An 18,926-nucleotide genomic window follows, 5' to 3' on the forward strand; every position below is an offset into this window, starting at 1 on the left:
TTCTCCACACACTCAGTAAAACGTGACGCTGGTTTCCTCATCTGTTCGGTCAGAGTGACGTAGCTCAGACACAAGGAGGAATCATCTGGATGTGAAAACACGTCTAGGCTCTAGCTAGCTACGTAAACATAGCATTAAATTAGCCACAGTTGCTACTGTGAGCTTTTGGCTACGATCATCAATAATCAGTGGAACTTGTTCCATGTTAGATGAACCAACACAACCACTACAACGTGGAGATTTACAGGAAACACAGAGGAAGTTCTGAGGCCACTTTTTGGAAAACATCTTCCTTCCTCTGGAGAGGTAAAAGGCTTTCCTACATCTGAAGGGATGTGCAGCAGCGTTTCTAGAACATCCTCAGTCTGTAGAGGCCTGTGACTCCTCCACACAGACTTAGATTAGATAAAAGCATGAAAACAGATTAGAAAGCATGCAGGAGTCCAGTTTCCACTCCGTCCTCTTGAATCAGGAATAAGCTTGTTTATTTGAGGTTTTATGGAAAGCCAAAATAAAACCGATACCTCTAACCACTACGCAGACTGCTACTGCTGAAGAAAGCTTTTATTTGTATGAGTGCTGCACAGCGTCCAGGAAGATAAGTGCTTTCTGCTGTTGCCTCTTTAATGTGGACAAAGGGGCTACTGTAGGAGAGTTTGCTCATTTTCATCTGATGCTAATTTAGAGTCTGGCACTGGGTGAAACGAGCGTACGAGCTTCATCTTGAAGACATTAAGGCCACGGCAGTGGGACATTTTCCAAAACAGAAAAAAGGAAATAGTAAATTTTAGATGGTTCTTCAACCACAAAGTACTTGCGACTTAATTTGCAGCACATTGAGGCTACTTCACTCCACTTCAGTTTGACCGCAGTGAGGTTAGGGGGATGTAGTGATGTTTAATGAGTCGCCGTCCTTGGTGTGTCTCAGAGGGAGGTTTCGAGTGCACAGAGGATCGCTGTGGGGAGCAGAGGGACGACAACCATGCCTGCCACTGCTCAGAGGACTGCATGGAGAAGGGAGACTGCTGCTCCAACTACAAGTCCCTCTGCAAAGGTACACATCATGAAATAGATGTTCCTGAAATTAAAGACAAATGTACCTCAACGTGGGTAATGACTGTGGTCTGTGGTTTCTGTGTGAGGTGAGGTATCGTGGACGCAAGCGGACTGTGAGGAGATCTCGAAGGCTGAATGTCCTGCAGGGTGAGACTCTTGTTTGTTGATGTGCAGCAATATATTCGGATGCAAACCTGTGTTTTAGCCAAACGCCATAATCTCAGCCTGTCTGTTAATGTGCAATAATAATTAAAGTATAAAGAGAAGCTTCTAGAAGACATCCCTGCATTTCTGTAATCACCTGCCAGCCGCCTATTGCCCACTCCAAAAACTCTAGATCCTATATTTCCAATTGTGCAAACGTGTGTCTAGTATCTTGAAGTACAACCTCCTTCCGTACACCAACGTCTTCCAATCATCTCCAGGCTGCAGGCTTTTATTATAAAGTTGCACGACTGAAGGGAGCTTCCAAAACCAAGGTTGTTCCTCTGAAGCCAGGAGCATAGATCCCTATGGTCTGGTGTGAACACAACAACGAGCCTGTTAGAGACTGTGGTCTCAGCCCAATAAGAATTGCTAATTGGAAGGAAACACAGGTGAAGCGACCCTGAGCTGCTCTTTAAAGAACTGGTCTTTTAACCCTCAGACAACGTTAGGGACATTTTTGTCCATTTGAACCAAATTTTCCTCTTCATTTTGATTGTATTTTTTGTAACTAAGTCTGTCTCTACACAGATTTAGAAATTAAAACAAATAATCAATCTAATAGGTTGACAGAACACTATAAAAAAAAAATAAGCGCAAAAAACTACCAGAAATTAAATAGTTTTGAGGATTTTTAAACCTTGAAGTCACTGTTGTTCACAAAAAACAAAACAAAACAAAACAAAACAAAACAAAACAAAAAAAAACAGCTATTTTCCGTAAAACTAATGTTGGGTGGCTGAGACATTGTTTTAAAAATCAGTCTTGGATGTGACCAACATTATGTAAAATATTGACTCATTTGCATCATTAGTTTTTGTGTAGCATCAGATTTAAAATCTACGACTGAAAATGTCCCATTGACTTCCATTATAACTCCATTTAGTAATCTGTCAGCCATGACACAATAAAATCATTCATTCTGTGATATTAGGGTACATTCAGGAGAAAAATGATCAAATTTATTATTTTTAGTGTTCAACTGTAAAACCATCCATTCCCCTGTTGAATAAACTGTGTCCTTCTCGTTCTTCTCAGCTTCGTCCGTCCTCCTCTCATCATGCTCTCTGTGGACGGGTTCAGAGCCTCCTACATGAAAAAGGGCAAATCTGTGATCCCCAACATTGATAAACTCAGTAGGCCTCCCTCCTTTCTTTACTCTACTCCACCTGAATGCAATGATAGTCACTGCAGAGTGACTCTGTCCTGTTCTGCTGTTGTATCTCAGCGTATGGCTTCTATTTGTTTCAGGTTCATGTGGTACATCAGCACCGTACATGCGACCAGTCTACCCATCAAAGACTTTTCCAAATTTATACACCCTGGCCACGGTGAGTGAACCAGCATCATTTCTATCGTATTGAAGGTGCAGCAGTCTGCTAACGAGTGGTCTCGTCTGGTTCTGAACGCTCTTGACTGATTGCTAACTTATAAAACACGACTCTGTCTGCAGGGTCTCTACCCAGAGTCCCATGGCATTGTGGGAAACACCATGCACGACCCGGAGTTTAACGCCACCTTCAGCTTGCGCACCAGAGAGAAACTGAACCATCGCTGGTGGGGGGGGCAGCCTGTAAGTACAGTCGAGAGTCCAGCTGGTGACTGGACTGGATTAGATCAAGATCTCTGACTGACTCAGTGAAAGAATGAACCAGAATCAGAGACTAGTAACACATCATTTGGATTTAATTCTCACTGATACGGAGAAAGAAGATAAATCTACGATGATAATTCTAGACAATTATCTTGTTGTGAACTAATTTGCCCAAACGATCTGATTGGAGCATAATCTGTTCCCAATGGAGAGGCTGGATTCCAGACTGGTCTCATTCATGTTCTGTGTCACTGACAGAGCTCCCTGTAGTTTATTTCATGGAGGAATCCTCTAAGAAAAACTACACTGTGGTTTTACATTAGACAGACTTTAATGATCCACAAGGGAAGTTTATTGGTCGTAGTAGCTTAGTTGTTTCAAAGAGATGAGCTGTTATCCAGCTGGATAAAGTTTGGTATAAAAGAAGTTCTGTAGCGTTCACTATGGGAGCGAATGTTTGGTGAAGTGGACAGGATGGATTGTCCATAATGGAGATCAGGTCATCCGGTGTCCTCCTGTCCCTCACTGAGACAAACGTCTCCAGCTCTTTACCAAACACATGTCCAGCCTTTTGTATGAATGTGTTGCATTTAGCATGTAGCTCAGTTAGCTGTGAGCTCTGATGATGGCTACTTGATTTGCCTTAACCTTAAACCTCTGGTAAGAAAGATGAAAAGACGTTTTATTGAGATCAGTTTGCAGCTTCCACCTGTTCTCATCATCTCTGCGCTGGTTCTGAACTCTCACATCAACATGGTCTGAATGTTAAGACACATGCTACAGCTGCAGAAATCTTTAACCAGAGAAGACACAGGAATAATGATGGATAACTGAAAACACTGCTCAACAGACCAGCAGATATTTAGTGCATGCAGAATACAATACACTGCTGCAGTAATCTGGACTTCAGGTGTGACCATATGATCTGAGGACTGGGGACGTCAGATTTGTGATCACCTCTGTTCTTTCCTGTTTTGCAGATCTGGATCACAGCAAAGAAACAAGGAGTCAAAGCAGCGACTTTCTTCTGGCCTTGGTACTTAAGTTGGTACTGGAACATTTTTCCAATCGTGTCAGACATTGTAGCATCGACAGAGAAGACTTTACAAGACGAGAGCTACGTCTGTAAATGTGAGCCAGATATTCAGTCACGAGAAGCAGACTGGAGACAGACCACAGTGTCAATAAATAAAATAAAATGTTAATAAAATGGTGGAAGAACATAACAAGTCACTTAAATTCATACCAGGAGTGTGTGTTGGTAAGAACTAAATTACTTTTGCCTTCACTCCCCAGACATCACTCACACAATGATTTGCATACATCAAAGCTAAATGGATGGATAGTTTACTTCTTTTTCTAAATGCAGTCGTGCAAACAAATACAAAAGTGGTAAAAAAGGAAATAAGCCCATTGTGACTTTTCAGGGGTTCAGCAGAAATCTGTAGCTGGCAGCTTATAGACCCATAAAGACTGAAGTAGACACTCTTCTGGGTGTTATATAGCTCATATAGACAACACTAAAGTATGTTTTGACCTAAACTAGTTTTAGTGTAAGAAGCTACACGTGAGAAAGACAGGACTATATATAACACACACAGGCTGACGAGACACAGGTGAAACTACTGAGGGCGGAGCAAACCAGAAGAAACCAATCAAACAATCAAAGATGGGAAAATACAGGAGGTGAATATTCGACATTAAGGCAGAAACTGTCAAAAGAGAAACAGGAAAGGAAAAGAAAAACAAACGGAACAACAGAAAATGTTTCCAAGTCAAAAGCAGCACAAAAACTGTGACTGGATTAAATCTGAGCAACACAAAAACAACAAAGTAAAATTAGTTTTCATTGAACGGGTTTTATTAAAAACTCCAGACAGGCAGAACTGTGCAGACGGATCAGTTTCAGAAAGCGTGACCTAATGATCAAGAGGGCGGCAGGAGAAGACGAGCAACAAACGCTGCACAAACAGGACAATGGCCTACACACTCAGACACAACAGACACCATTGAAGACGGAGCCGCACTGAGCTCCAACAAGAGCCTGGATTTGAGTCATGTTAAATAAAAAGTGTTTAAACTTATGATTCAACGTTTGTTTCCAGGGTGATTCCTCTTGAACGGAGGATTCTGACCATCCTGCGCTGGCTCAGTCTGCCGGATGATGAGAGGTGTGTCCACATCATTTTTACATTAAGTTTAATTCTTTTGGTGCATTTGTGTTTTTCAGGTTATTGGGTTGTTAAGTCTTTACGTTCATAGCTGTCTGACCATGTTTGACACAATGCCTCTGATGCTGGATTTGACCTTCGATCTATTGTTTTCTTAGAAAATACATTTTAACTCTACTCTTTGTAGTGATTCAAGCCAGTCACGTTTGAAGCTGCTACAAAATGTCGTGTAGCACCATATATATTATATGCATCATGTGAAAAATAACGGCCCTTGTACAGAACCCTGTGGAGCTCCGTGAGTAACTTTACGTGGAGGAATCTCTGCTGAATAGCTGACACATTCCAGATAGTTTGATAACATTTGGTTTTCGTTATGAGGCGGTAGCCTTTATAGGATCATAATCAGCTCCCAGTGGAGAGACTCTAGACCAGCTCCCCACTTAAAAACAACTAAATGTTATAGCCAAAAGCTTAGCCTAGCTTAGCATCAAGAGCAGAACCAACAGAGCGATCCAACAGCAACTTCCTGTGTTAAACATGTGAAGATAAAGTTGTTGAATTGTGGAGCAGGATGAGTAAAGCAACAAGCTCAGTGAAGGGTTCTTCTGGTCCATTGTCTTGTCTTTTATCATTGTTTGTGTAAAAGTGGACATGGTTTTTAATCTGTCTTCGTTGCGTCTCCTAAGGCCGTACGTTTATGCCGTCCACTCAGAGCAGCCTGACGCCTTCGGGCATCGCCTGGGACCTCTCAGCAGTGAGGTGAGGGGCGGCAGGAATAGATTTTGTCCTGAACTTATCCCAAAGATCTTTTTTTTTTTAAATCTGTTTTTGTTTTGCATCCCGTCCACAGCTGGACAACCCTCTGAGGGAGATTGACAACATCATAGGTCAGCTGATGAACGGACTGAAGCAGATAAACCTGCACCGCTGTGTCAATATCATCATTGTAGGAGACCATGGTACGAGCACACGGACTATTCAATCATAATTTATTAAATAAAAAAAGACCAATTCATTTAAACATTTAACTCTTAAGAGTCTCCAGCAGTTCATTCGGATCGCTGCCTCCTCCCAAAACTATGGAAGTGAAAGTTATTGATGCATCTTTTTAAAAAACATCAGTTTGTCTGAAGAGAAGCAAAGGACCAAGACTTGGCTAACATTTGGTTAATTTATGATAATATATGCAGGACACTGTCCATTTGAAGGGAAATAACAGCCAGTGTAGAGCCTTGATTCCTGATTGGACCTAAACATTAGCATCTAAGGACAGAGTGTCTTCAGATCTTTTGCACACCAGTCGACACGTAGAGAAAACGTGTGTTTCCATAACTTGATTTAGTTGATTTGTCTTCTCTGTCTCAGGTATGGAGGAGGCGCACTGTGACAGGACAGAGTTTCTCAGCAACTACCCTCTCAACATAGACGAGATCACGTTGATCCCCGGTTCTCTGGGGAGAATACGACCCCGCGACCCCAAATCCACCACATGTAAGCGGAGCCTGCTGGTAGCATTTAGTCTGTGGGGGACGCAGTTTAACCATTAGTCTTCATAAACCTCTGTTTTCTATTTCCAGACGATCCAAAAGTTGTGGTAGCAAACCTCACCGTAAGTAATAAAAGCTACTAGACCAGATATGAGATATGAAGCTCTGTTCTCCAGCGTACAGGGAGACTGAGGGAGGGAAAGGTCGGGTCGTTCAACTCTGTGTTTGTTGTTTCAGTGTAAAATGCCAACTCAGCACTTCAGGCCGTACCTGAAGCAGCATTTACCCAAGAGGCTTCACTACGCCAACAACCGCAGGATCGAGGACGTCCACCTGCTGATGGAGAAGAAGTGGCACGTCGCCAGGTTTCAAAAGGACAAAAACTAGTGTTGCATTAATAAGTCTGAGGTATGAAGGGTCATGGGATGTGATCATCCCTCACCGGGAAAATGTCTGTTTCAGGAAAATGCCACAACAAACGAGGACACGATGTGGATTCTTTGGTGACCACGGCTTCGACAACAAGATCACCAGCATGAGGGTAAAGTCTCCTGGGTCCTGGACCTCACGACCTTCTTCTAGAAACACTCTGCATTTGTGCTGATTCTATTTATAAGGGAATCCTCATGAAGTGATACTCATTGCTACCACTGAAAGGTGGCAGCATTGTGCTAAGTAAGACTTGAAGCTAGAACTTGATGCAGTTAATAATAAGACTTCAAGGCTTTAAAAAGAAAGATTGATCCCTTGTTGCTCCTCCTCTGACTTCTCTGAGCTGTTTTGTGTTTTTCTGCATGCAGACGATCTTCATGGGCTACGGCCCGAGCTTCAAATTCCAGAAGAGAGTGCCGGAGTTTGAGAGCATTGAACTGTACAACGTCATGTGTGGTGAGGACACCTGTGGCTTTATCTAAAATATCCCAAAATACTGCAGATGACTCACGTTTGTCCTTTTGTTCAGTGGGAGGATGAAGAAAAAGATGTTTCAGCTGCTCTGCACGGACCTGCAGCCATATGTGATTAAATAGTGCTGAATAGTACAGAAGCTGATTGGTCTTTTGTGCCTCTGGGTCAGATTTACTGGGGTTGAAGCCGGCTCCAAACAACGGGACGTACGGCAGCCTGAACGACATGCTGAAGGATCCACCGTTCCACCCCAGTATGCCCGAGGAAGTCACGGCACCGACACCGACGTCGGCCTCCGACACCAAAGGCACCCACGATCTGGGCTGCAGCTGTGACGATGAGGTGGGTGCTTAACATATATACATATATACATATACATACATATACATATGCATATACATATACATATATATATACATATACACATATACATATCTATAATTAATATCTATATACATATAATACATATACCATATATATACATATATATATACATATAACATATATATACATAATATATATACATATTACACATACAATATACATATATATATATATACACATACAATATACAATTATATATACACATACCATATACATATTATATAACACATACAATATACATATATATATATACACATACACATATACATATATATATATATACACATAACATACATATATATATATATACACATATACATATACATATATATATATATAACAATACATACATACATATAATATACATATACATACATACATAATATATATACATATACTACATAACATTATATCAATATACATACTATACATATATATACACATACACATATACATATATATATATATACACATACACATATACATATATATATATACACATATACATACATATACATATATATATATACACATATACATACATATACATACATATATATATATACACATATACATACATATACATATATATATACACATATACATATATATATATACACATATACATATATTATACATACATATACTATATAACATATAATATTACATACATATAATACATATAACATTATATAGTATATATATCATATATATATACATATACATTATATATATACACATTATATATAATATATATCATATATATATATACAATATATATATACATATACATATATATATACACATATAATACATATTATACGTATAATTATATATATATAATATATACATACATATATATACATATATATAATATATACTATACATTATATATAATATATATATACATACATATATAACATTATATATACATTATAATATATATAATACATAATATATAACATATAACGTATATATGTATATATATATATATATATATACACACACATATACATATATAAATAAAAAAGGCTGCAGTAATCGTTTTAATGCATCTGGGAAAACCAGTTAAACAAGCTTGAACATCTTTTTCTGCTTCAGAACAAAGTGGAGGAGGTCATTGAAGCTTTCAGTCCTTCCCCAGATGGAGTCTACACTTTCAGTAGGTTTCTTTGATATTAACGCTGTCATGTGTCTGCTTGTGTTTTAAAAGGCGCACTGGAACAGCTGGATGTGTGTGTGTAGCAGCTGTGGAAATATCCAGCTATGTAAAGTACATGGAGCTTCATAGCGCCACTTAAAAGACACTCCTCAGAGTTTTCTAGATTTCTGCATAAAAATGACTAAAAACTGAGAATTCTGACACAAGTCCTGATAGGAGACAGGAACCCAGGAACATCACTTGTACATCTGTGAGTTTGCAAAAACATGTCCAGTGTGTGAGTCTGTGAGCTCCTCCTAAATGTTTGTGGTAACATCTGATCAGTCAGAGGAATCTGATCCCATTAATCAGAACAGAACCAGATGAGTTGTGAGATGTTGGTGGTTTCCTCTCATCAGCTGATGCTCCAACATTTCTACTGGATGAAGGTCAGGACTTTGACTTGTTCCTAAACATTCATCTGGTTCTTCTGGAGAACCACTGGTGTTCTTGGACTCCTTGTCTTCCTCCATGACCCAGTTTCTATTCACATTCAGCTCATGGACTCATGTCCTGACATTTTCTTTCAGAGTTCACTGGTAGAATTCACAGTTCATTGGTCCATCAATGATGAGCAGATGCAGCAGAACAGGCCCAAACCAGGACATTAGCGCCCCCATGTTTCATGGAGGGATGAGGTTCTGATGCAAACATTTAAACCAAACTATTCTACTCTGGTCTCATCTGTCCACTGAACACAGCTTTATAGTGAAGCATTGTCGTCAGGTTTTGTGTGTTCTTGCAGACAGCACCCACCTCCCGTTCGGCCGACCGGCGGTGATGTTTCACACCCAGTACAGTCTTCTTCATCACGTGGAGTTCATCAGTGGATACAGCAAAGAGCTGGCCATGCCTCTGTGGACGGCATACACACTGCCACGACAGGTACACACACACACACACACACACACACACACACAAGGCAAAGCTCGTCTTGTCAGCTGCCTCAGATGTCCCTGATCCTTGTTGCTGGGAGATTTCCTGTGATGCACCGAGCATCATCTAATTTCTCCTCTTCTGCTATTTATGCACTTGTATGCCAGGTCTCTATGGCACGTTTTTAGCTGTGTGTCCCTCTCCATCCCCCAACTATGTGTGTGTAAAAATGAAAAGCCTTGTATCTCATAATAAAGAAACTTCTTAACAGAAGTCTCAAGTCTCATATGTAGACACTAAGCAAATATGTTAACTCCCTGAGATTATCTACAGTTTCTGCTGCACATTTTCAAAGCTCATGACACAAAATGACGGTAGAGTGGCAGAAGTGGAGCGGCTCTTGTATTTCTGTGACTGCTGCAGCTCCTGACTCTCATTCATTTAAAGCAGGTGTCAGGTTGTAAAAAGCCGCTGTGTGACACGTGAACACAGCGAACCTGTTGAGGTGACAGCGTGTTTGTGTCAGAGCAGAAGGCGACGGAGCTGCAGAGGCACGTGAACGTGGACTCAAACACGTCCAGCAGAGTGTGTTGGTCTGAACACACACGTGTGTCTCATGTTTACGGGAAAAGACCAACATGTAAAAATGCAACAAAAACACTCTCAGTCTGAACAACTCGCTTCCTTTTCTCCCTCAGTGTCTTTTTTTTCGTTCTGTCATGGTTGCTCCCAGGGACAGAAACTGTTTCAGGTTTATTTTGGAGCTCGTTCAGTGCTTCTTTGTGTTGCAGGAGGATGTGACTCCCGTTCCAGATGTCTCTCCGGTCTCCAGCGTTCAGTGCGTCCGGGCCGACTCCAGAGTGTCGGCTGATCACAGTCAGAGCTGCACCAGCTACACTCAGAGCAGCCTCCTCACCCACGGCTTCCTCTTCCCCCCAGGTAACTGCAGGCCGACTATCAGCGCTAATGTTCATTCGTTTTTGATGCATAATGAAAAGAAATCAAACAAATCTACCACATTATATTCATAAGATAATTCAAAAATGAACATGGGGGAACATGCTCCCTGATAGAATCCTGTAAGTTTCGTTATTAAGAACAACTAATAGAGAGATTAAGCAGAGACGCTCTACCTACTATATGTGTTCTATATTAAACTCAGCTTAGTGTGATTTATAAATATACATTATCATCTTCATTCTACATGCAGCATTAAGCTATCACTGCTAATGTGTATTCAAAGAAATTTAAATTTGTTAAATCCCCCCCAATGCAGTACCTCCACAGACCCCTAGGGACCTTTGACTTAGACAATAAAAAGTTTCACATTTGCTACATGTTGAGAATGTTTCATTAAAGTCATTATTGTTAATTACTACATCTAACGTAGTGATTAGACCAGAAACTGAGGCTGAAACAATAATACATTTAAGAAAATACAACACAATCATTTCATGTAATCCTCTCTCTTCCTGCGGTTGCTCTTAAATAAATTAAGCATCAGTCACAAGTCAAAGAGAAAGATGCAGCAGAGATAAGTCAGAGTGAGTCAGAAGCACAAACAGGTCAGGACCAGATCTTTTAGACAAATAACAAACGTTTCCATGGCGACATTATGAAAGCACAGGCCCGTACCAGCAGCGTGTGATGAGTGTGTGTCTTTGTGTCGACAGAGTTGGCCACGTCTCCAGAGTCCAGATACGACGCTTCGCTCATCACCAACACGGTTCCCATGTACCCGGCCTTCAAGAGTGAGTCAGCAGCACCACCACAGCAGATACTGCTCCCTCACTAAAACTAGTCAGGAGCAAACGTTCACCTGATGCTTTACGTATGTGAGGAAACGCCTGAACAAAACAAAGTTACCCCCAACCATCAGTTCTGGGTTCAACTCGATTCTGTGAATTAATACAACTTGTTATGTTACGTTATCCATGAAGGGAAACTCAGAGTTACAACATAAGATAATTTTAACTGAATTCAGATCAGCACTAATGTTTTAGTTTCTTACTCATTCTGAGATAAAACATTTATTTTATTTATTCCTTTTAAAGAGAAGGACATTAAACATTTGACACTTTGGAATTCATAAAATCTGCCGGTCCCTAATTATGGTGCCAATATTTTATCCGAGGTTGTAGAAGCTTGTTTCTAAGGTATCACCACCTTAGAGTAATAATCAGCATCAGCCTCTAGAATTCCCAATATTCATATCATATCACTCTTCCTCCTCTTCCTCCACCACCACTTTGTTTTTTCAGCAGCAGATTTTTATCAAGAACGTCTCGGTACATGTTTTCATTCATCCTCCCTTCAGTTATATGAAGTTTGCCAGTAGCATATGTAGAAAAACAGCCCCTCACCGTGATGTTCCACCTCCAGACTTCACTGTCGTATGGTGTTTCTGGGCTGATGTGCATTGTGTCCTCCAGACATGGTGTGTGTTATAGCATCCAAAGAGTTCAGTTTTGCTCTCATCTGACCAGACTATGTTCTCCCAGTATTTTGTCCAGATGTTGTGCAGCAAACTTTAAATGAGCTTGATTTTTCTTCAGACATGGAGTCTTGGTGGTGAGTGTGCATACAGGCCGTGGCTGCTGAGTGCGTTGCTTATTGTTTTCTTTGGAACTATTGTACCTGCTAATTCCAGGTCTTTCTGGTCCTTGTCTCCCTGCAACTCTTCTGATAATTATTTCACTCCTCTGTCAGAAAGAGAAGTTTAGAAATCCTTCTGGAACCAACGCCATCAGAATGTTTAGCAACAATAAGGTTGTGAAGGTCTTGACAGAGTTTTTCTGCTTTTACTCATCATGAGATGTTCCTTGTGTGACACCTCGGTAAGGACACGTCTTTTTATAGGACACCAGTTTGGACTCAACCAGCTGATATTCATCTGCACTGACAAGGGGCAGCATGTCTGTCTGATCACTGATAGATTTCACCTGGTGTCTTGGCTTCCCGTGCCTTTCTGCACATACCTGTAACTTAATTTCTGAACTTATTAGCTTTGGTTTCTTTCTATGTGTGGATTATTTGGGTTGTTACCAACACCTGGTGAACATTTCATGTCGATAGCATCTTTAGAAATATGTTCACTATGAAACATTGTGATGTGTTCGTTACTTGTTTTACCCATATATTATGATTTTCTTATCTTCAGACATAGGATTATGAGGAGATGTTCGTGTTACCTGCTTGATGTTTTTGACTGTGACATCGGGGAGTAAAGTTATTCTGCATAATGCTGAGGTTTGTCGTATCTCCTCCTGCCTGCACGTCTCTGTCCACATGGATCCAGCTTTGGTTCATCAACCCGATGTTCATTTATTTATTCGGAGATTATTAGTAAATGTTTCCACGGTTACCGCCTCCACACCCACCGCCTCCTCATGCATGAGTCTGGTCTGACCGAGGGGTTTGGTGTGGGGGGGGGACTTTCATTCAGTGAGTGATTTACTGCTCGACTGTTCGCTTCCCGTGCGTCACCGGAGTCCAGCGGTGTCACATGAGACAAAGACAGAAATGTGGTGATGTGAGTTCTGAGCGAGGACGGCCTGACACCCATTGTTTGTGTCCAGAGATAGAGACTTATCAGGACAAACCACACATTGGGCCTATGAATCAACGTCTCTGTGTCTGTGGATCTGGATTATTCAGGCTTTGAAATGAACGGACAATGACATTTATTACTTTTTTAAAATATATGCAGAGAAATGCTTCTGTTAAGACGTTTCTTTATTATTAGATACCAGGCTTTTCATTTTTAATGGTGTTCAGCTTTATCAAAACCATATGTCACATGACCTGTTGGTTTCCCACCTGCAGTGAAATAATACAGCAGTTCTATGGGCTTTAATTAATGGATTAAACACACCTGAAAATGTGAAAATACACAACAGAAATACTTCCAGGAAATATCTTCAGCGCTAAGCTAAGCTAATAAAAAGCAAAACTCCTAGAAGGAGTCATGTGATCAGGATGTTAAAGGTGAAATGAACCTCGTATCTAACACCACTGACGAGTTCGTCACTGGTTCCCATGGAAACGTCTATTTATTTCTTGTCGTCTCCTTGCAGCGTGTTTCTATCTTTGCTGGTGTTGAGAGTATTTGCTGCACATGTGTTGTCAAAGTCAAGAAGTCAGTTTCTATTGTAGGGTAATCATATTTCTGTGAGTTCTGGGTTTGATATTCATTCATTTCCTTCAGTCATCAATATGACACCATCAGAGCTGCTGCAGATGTCAGAAACAAGTGGATGTGACTGTTCATTTAAACAAAATCTAGTGAACGGACCAGAGTCATGAATTCAAAGATCAGATAGAACATAAACTGTTTAGAGAGTCATAACAACAGGAGGATTTAAAAACAATTTCTGTGGTAAAAACCATCTGGTAGGAGTCATTTGTAATGTTTTAAAGAACTGGAACGTGTTGAGTTATTCTATTAAGTGCAGAAACATTTGTTTTTCTGGGCCTGAACACAACTTCTGCTCTGGAGCTTCTTGTTCTTGTTGGTCCTGGCCGACATATGCTCACCCCCACGTAATAACCCGCGTAACACGCAGCCTGCCAAATAATGGTCAAATACTACACCTGATTTGTTCATTTCTGTCCTCCAGAGACTTTCAAACATGTTAAATTAGTCTTTTGGAAGTAATCTGTCATGTGTTGGCAGTTCAGCCTGAGTTCCAGACACATGGGAAGCTGTTTCCTTTGACTTCCTTCCTCAAACCTCAGACTGGTAGCATACAATATATTTAGTGTTTGCACTGAACAGCAGTGTGCCTTGTGTTGTGCAGAGATGTGGAGCTACCTGCAGGGGACGCTGCTGAGACGCTATGCAGATGAAACCAATGGCATCAACGTTCTCTCCGGACCCGTCTTCGACTACAACTACGACGGCCTCCGAGACACCGCGGACAGGATTAAAGAGTCAGTTCAGACCTAATGACGCCACGTTAGCTGTGTCAAATTAAACTTAAGAAAAATGAAATGCATTCAGTTCCACTAGAGATAAGGCATGTGCCAGGTAAAAGCTCCACTCTGAATAGAACAGAATAGAAAAACCTTCATGTGTCTCACACTGGGAAAATGCAGTTTGCAACAGCAACATGGTGCAGAAAATCAACAAGAATAAAGAGTGGACGGTGTAAAAGAATAAACAAATATTGGATTGCAAAAACTGTGAATTGCAAATGGATATATAACAGATGTTGCACAGAGAAGATGATCGGTACACAGGTATCAGTTCAAACAAGTGCCACAAGGGAAGAGACAAAAGGTTAACACAAAATTAAGACAAACAGGCTCAGAGGCAGAGCAACTTTACACCACAAAAAAACAAGAACAGAATGAACGAATGAACTAAAGAGGGAAGGATGGTCCCGTCATTCTGTGTTCATCTTTTAGTCTTTTAGCCCACGGTCGTTTATTTCATGTCCTGGATATGAAATGACCCCCCCGTCCTAATCCTCCTCCTGCGTCCAGGTCCTCGGTGGACGGCCCTCCGGTTCCCACCCACTTCTACACGGTAGTGACGAGCTGCCAGGAGCTGAACCAGACGGTGGAGGAGTGCGACGGGGGGCTCAGGGTCTTTTCCTTCGTGCTTCCTCACAGAGCGGACAACACCGAGGCCTGCAACGTGAGTCCTGACCAAAACACACAAACACACAAAACACACGACCAGCAGAGGGCGGGGGCGCTCCAGCTGTCAGCACTGCTGCACCCTCTCCCCTGAGAACTTCCACGTTGATTTCTTTCACACTTTTACTCCGTATTTCTGAGGCTGCAGCCTAAAAAGAAGTCACACAACATGATGCACTGGATTTAAAATAGAAAATGTAATTTAAAATTTAACTGAAACCCTTCTCATACAAAAATGTTAAACTTGCATGGTTTCCTCTTGGTTGGTTTCCTCTTCTCAAACCTCCTGAGACCTAAGCAGTTGTTTGGAATGTATCTTAATTTCTTTAAGATCTGATCTGGTCTTTAGGTATTTGTGATCAGTAGGACCTAAGATGTATAAAAAAAGCACCATCTTTGAACAAGAAGTAGGTTTTCAAATAAATGATGTGGACACATGGATTATTTCATTGTATTTAACAATTAATTCTCCAATGTGAACCAAAATATAAAACTATTTATTTTAATGCAAAAGCAGAATTGGAAACAATGAACTTTCAACGTCCTCAAACAAGTCGAATTTGTTAAATTTTCATGTCACATCAAACTAGAAAAGATAATAAGCATAAATAATAAACGAAGCACAATATGAAGCTACAAACCTAAAACATAATGTCCACATACGTATGAGGACGCTGGGTCTCAGGAGGTTAATTACTGTAGGTTTAATATCTAAACCAGTGATGCCGCTCTGACCACATTTTTACAGTAACAGCAATCTAATGTGACCATTTCCAACCCAGCATTTAGATTAAAGATACTTCAGTCACTGTGTGGTACTATTTTCCCCGTTTTCCTGAGTAAAAATATTACAACTAATATGGAAATGACTCAAGGGAGTGGTCTGAATGACTTCTGGTCACACAATCATCCTCCTCAGTGGAGTCAGGTGGAAATTTACAGTGACTTAAGAACAAAAAAAAAAGTGTTCACGTCACTCTCTATTCATTTGGTGAGAGGTCACAGTTTGTTTTTTACTCCCACATGAGAGACACCATACTGCTGAGTTCAAGATGACTGCACAGTGTCTAAATTAGTGTCTGAATCAGGAGAATTAGCACAAGTTGGAGTAACTGAAAAGTTTTAACTTTCTGGTTCTGGTGAACACAGTGGTTCTATTTCATTGCGGTGCACATCCATCAACTTCAAGCTTAGACCAGGAGACATGGTGGTCAAAACACTGATGGTGACAGTGAAGATGTGAAGAAGAGGAGGATGAGGCTGGAGCTCTGGATGAGAAGCTGCAGTAACTCATCTGACATGACCTGTGACAGCAGCAGACGAGAAAGTATTTAAAGGGTTAAAGCTAAAGGAACCGTAGTAGGACCATGTAGTGAGAACTTTATCTTTTGTGACTCGTGTTTCTTTTCCAGCAGTGAAAGCTGATGTTGACTAATCATGACTGATATTAACCAAGGCTGTGAGTCAGAGTTTCAATAAATGCCTCAAATGCCAGGATGCCAAACACCAAACGGATAAACTGGATCAGAACATATGAGTGTTTGCAGTAAATCAGTGACTCACAGATGGAGAATCTGTTCACAGTAAGAGCTCAGCGATGCAGCTCAGGATTTCTCTATGGAACTGTCACATTATTATATATTAGGAAATCTGTGCCAACAGGAAACAGGATGCTACGTTCAGTCCCAATAACAGATCTGTTTAAATGCTTTAGGGACTCAATTTCAACTTTGATCATTCTGTTATTGATTGATCCTATTTGATCAACCAGTGTCCATCAGAATCTCATCTCTTCATATCATTCAGAAAGTTTTATTCCAGCCTTTCGAGAATATTTAACCTCTTTTCAAATAAAGTTAAATATATTATTCAATCTGAGGCCAAATGGAAAAATCTGGTGTATTTACATAAATCTGCAAAGTACAGACAGAAAAATCAGGACTAAAAACAAGAAATGATGACGTGGGAAAAAAGACTGAAGACAAATAGAAAACTGTTTATATACAGTTTGTATAGTGATATTCTGGACTTTTTTAACCATTATGGCAGCGCTCTGCATCCAAGGAAAAGACGAGATTTGGCGGCAGATATCGGGCTCTGTGCAGGACACACTTATTTATTTAAATATCAGCAGCCTTTAGAAAGAGCAGGGTCCATTCTTTAGGTCAACAACAAACTGAAAGCGTTAAAAATACACCATGCCATTATTTATCTGCGATGTACGCGATGACCAAGCACCAAAGATGAGTAGACCTGGGTCTGAAAATTAGATTTTCGATGTGAAAGTGGTATAACTGACATTAGGGTGGAGATAAATAATAAGAGACAGACTGTTCCAGAATATGCATCATCTCTCACACAGGCAGTAAACAGCTAGGACTCCATGTTTGTACATCCACTGCCTCGATTTGCTCAGTGCAGAGTAAACTTTGTCATTTTCATGCCATGACAAGACCTCATGTTTGTTCTTGGTTGTTTGTTGATAAGAACACGGAGCTCACAGGAAGTCAGAGGCTGCAGCAGTCAACCACCAATCACTTGCACCTGTACGTTGTATTTAGTTAAAGAGTCTGGTCAGCTGAGTCATGGCTTGGTTTGATTTGTTGTTTTTTGGAGGTTTCTTTCATTTTGTGAGTTCATGTAATACAATAAATCCACGTTGATGACAGAGAAAGTGTTTATCACTCATCCTCTGACTAATACCACTGATATGGTAATAAAATGACTGTATTATGTGATGAGTATTTTCTCAAAACTAGAGCTACGCTTGCTGTGATCTGTCACTTAACGCAGGAGAAAAGCCAAGAAGCTTTCATAAACTGATTCTCTGTGTCTGATATACATCTGGAAATAATCTGCAGTCAGAGCTGCTGTGTCCTTAAATCCCCTTTTTATGGATAATGGAGAGGCTTGTTTACAGCTACAGGACTCTTCTTTATTTGCAGGGTAGCATAATGAGAGGCTACAACCTGAAAACCTTCATTAGTCATTAGTTATAAATGTAGAGGTTGTCTTAGAGCTTCGGTCTGTGCAACCTGGCATTTCCAGAGAATTTAACCACTAATGATCCACTGTATTTATACAGTCACAGAGATCTGGTAGTGCACCACCAGAGGAGCAAAATCAGGAGGAATATTGAGCAGCTTGAAGTATTAAATTTGATTTATTGATGCATTAATGAGTTCATCTCATCGGTAAAGGTAGGGCTTTAGTTTTGATAAATTCACTCCTGGGATTAATACACAATGATTACATCATGTTTTACTTTTAAAAATAACTTTTTTATTGTGATCTGAATCTGCCAAGTAACGTGAAGCGCCACGGCTAAAGGAGTAAAGGAACGTGACATAAATAAGCACAGATAAACAACGATGCAACTCGAACAAACGATTTAAATATTT

At 40.4% G+C, this 18,926-nt stretch overlaps 1 protein-coding gene across 2 annotated transcripts in view; it reads left to right on the forward strand.

Moving 5' to 3' along the window:
* Nucleotides 1–18,926, forward strand: part of LOC125019955 (ectonucleotide pyrophosphatase/phosphodiesterase family member 2) — a 32,327-nt gene that overhangs the window by 2,803 nt on the left and 10,598 nt on the right. The window contains exons 4-24 of one of the 2 annotated variants that reach the window (XM_047605102.1): nt 929–1,054; nt 1,143–1,203; nt 2,299–2,396; nt 2,512–2,591; nt 2,714–2,833; nt 3,835–3,902; nt 4,960–5,025; nt 5,715–5,787; nt 5,879–5,987; nt 6,394–6,519; nt 6,606–6,637; nt 6,753–6,880; nt 6,978–7,056; nt 7,316–7,403; nt 7,591–7,763; nt 8,907–8,967; nt 9,752–9,891; nt 10,674–10,821; nt 11,556–11,633; nt 14,682–14,814; nt 15,370–15,523. In XM_047605102.1, the coding sequence (XP_047461058.1) occupies nt 929–1,054; nt 1,143–1,203; nt 2,299–2,396; nt 2,512–2,591; nt 2,714–2,833; nt 3,835–3,902; nt 4,960–5,025; nt 5,715–5,787; nt 5,879–5,987; nt 6,394–6,519; nt 6,606–6,637; nt 6,753–6,880; nt 6,978–7,056; nt 7,316–7,403; nt 7,591–7,763; nt 8,907–8,967; nt 9,752–9,891; nt 10,674–10,821; nt 11,556–11,633; nt 14,682–14,814; nt 15,370–15,523 (2,141 nt within the window). The remainder of the gene's footprint in view (nt 1–928; nt 1,055–1,142; nt 1,204–2,298; nt 2,397–2,511; nt 2,592–2,713; nt 2,834–3,834; nt 3,903–4,959; nt 5,026–5,714; nt 5,788–5,878; nt 5,988–6,393; nt 6,520–6,605; nt 6,638–6,752; nt 6,881–6,977; nt 7,057–7,315; nt 7,404–7,590; nt 7,764–8,906; nt 8,968–9,751; nt 9,892–10,673; nt 10,822–11,555; nt 11,634–14,681; nt 14,815–15,369; nt 15,524–18,926) is intronic. The other variant, XM_047605103.1, reaches the window with a different exon arrangement.

The sequence above is a fragment of the Mugil cephalus genome, chromosome 14 (genome assembly GCF_022458985.1).
Source record: "Mugil cephalus isolate CIBA_MC_2020 chromosome 14, CIBA_Mcephalus_1.1, whole genome shotgun sequence".
Classification (NCBI taxonomy): Eukaryota; Metazoa; Chordata; class Actinopteri; order Mugiliformes; family Mugilidae; genus Mugil; species Mugil cephalus.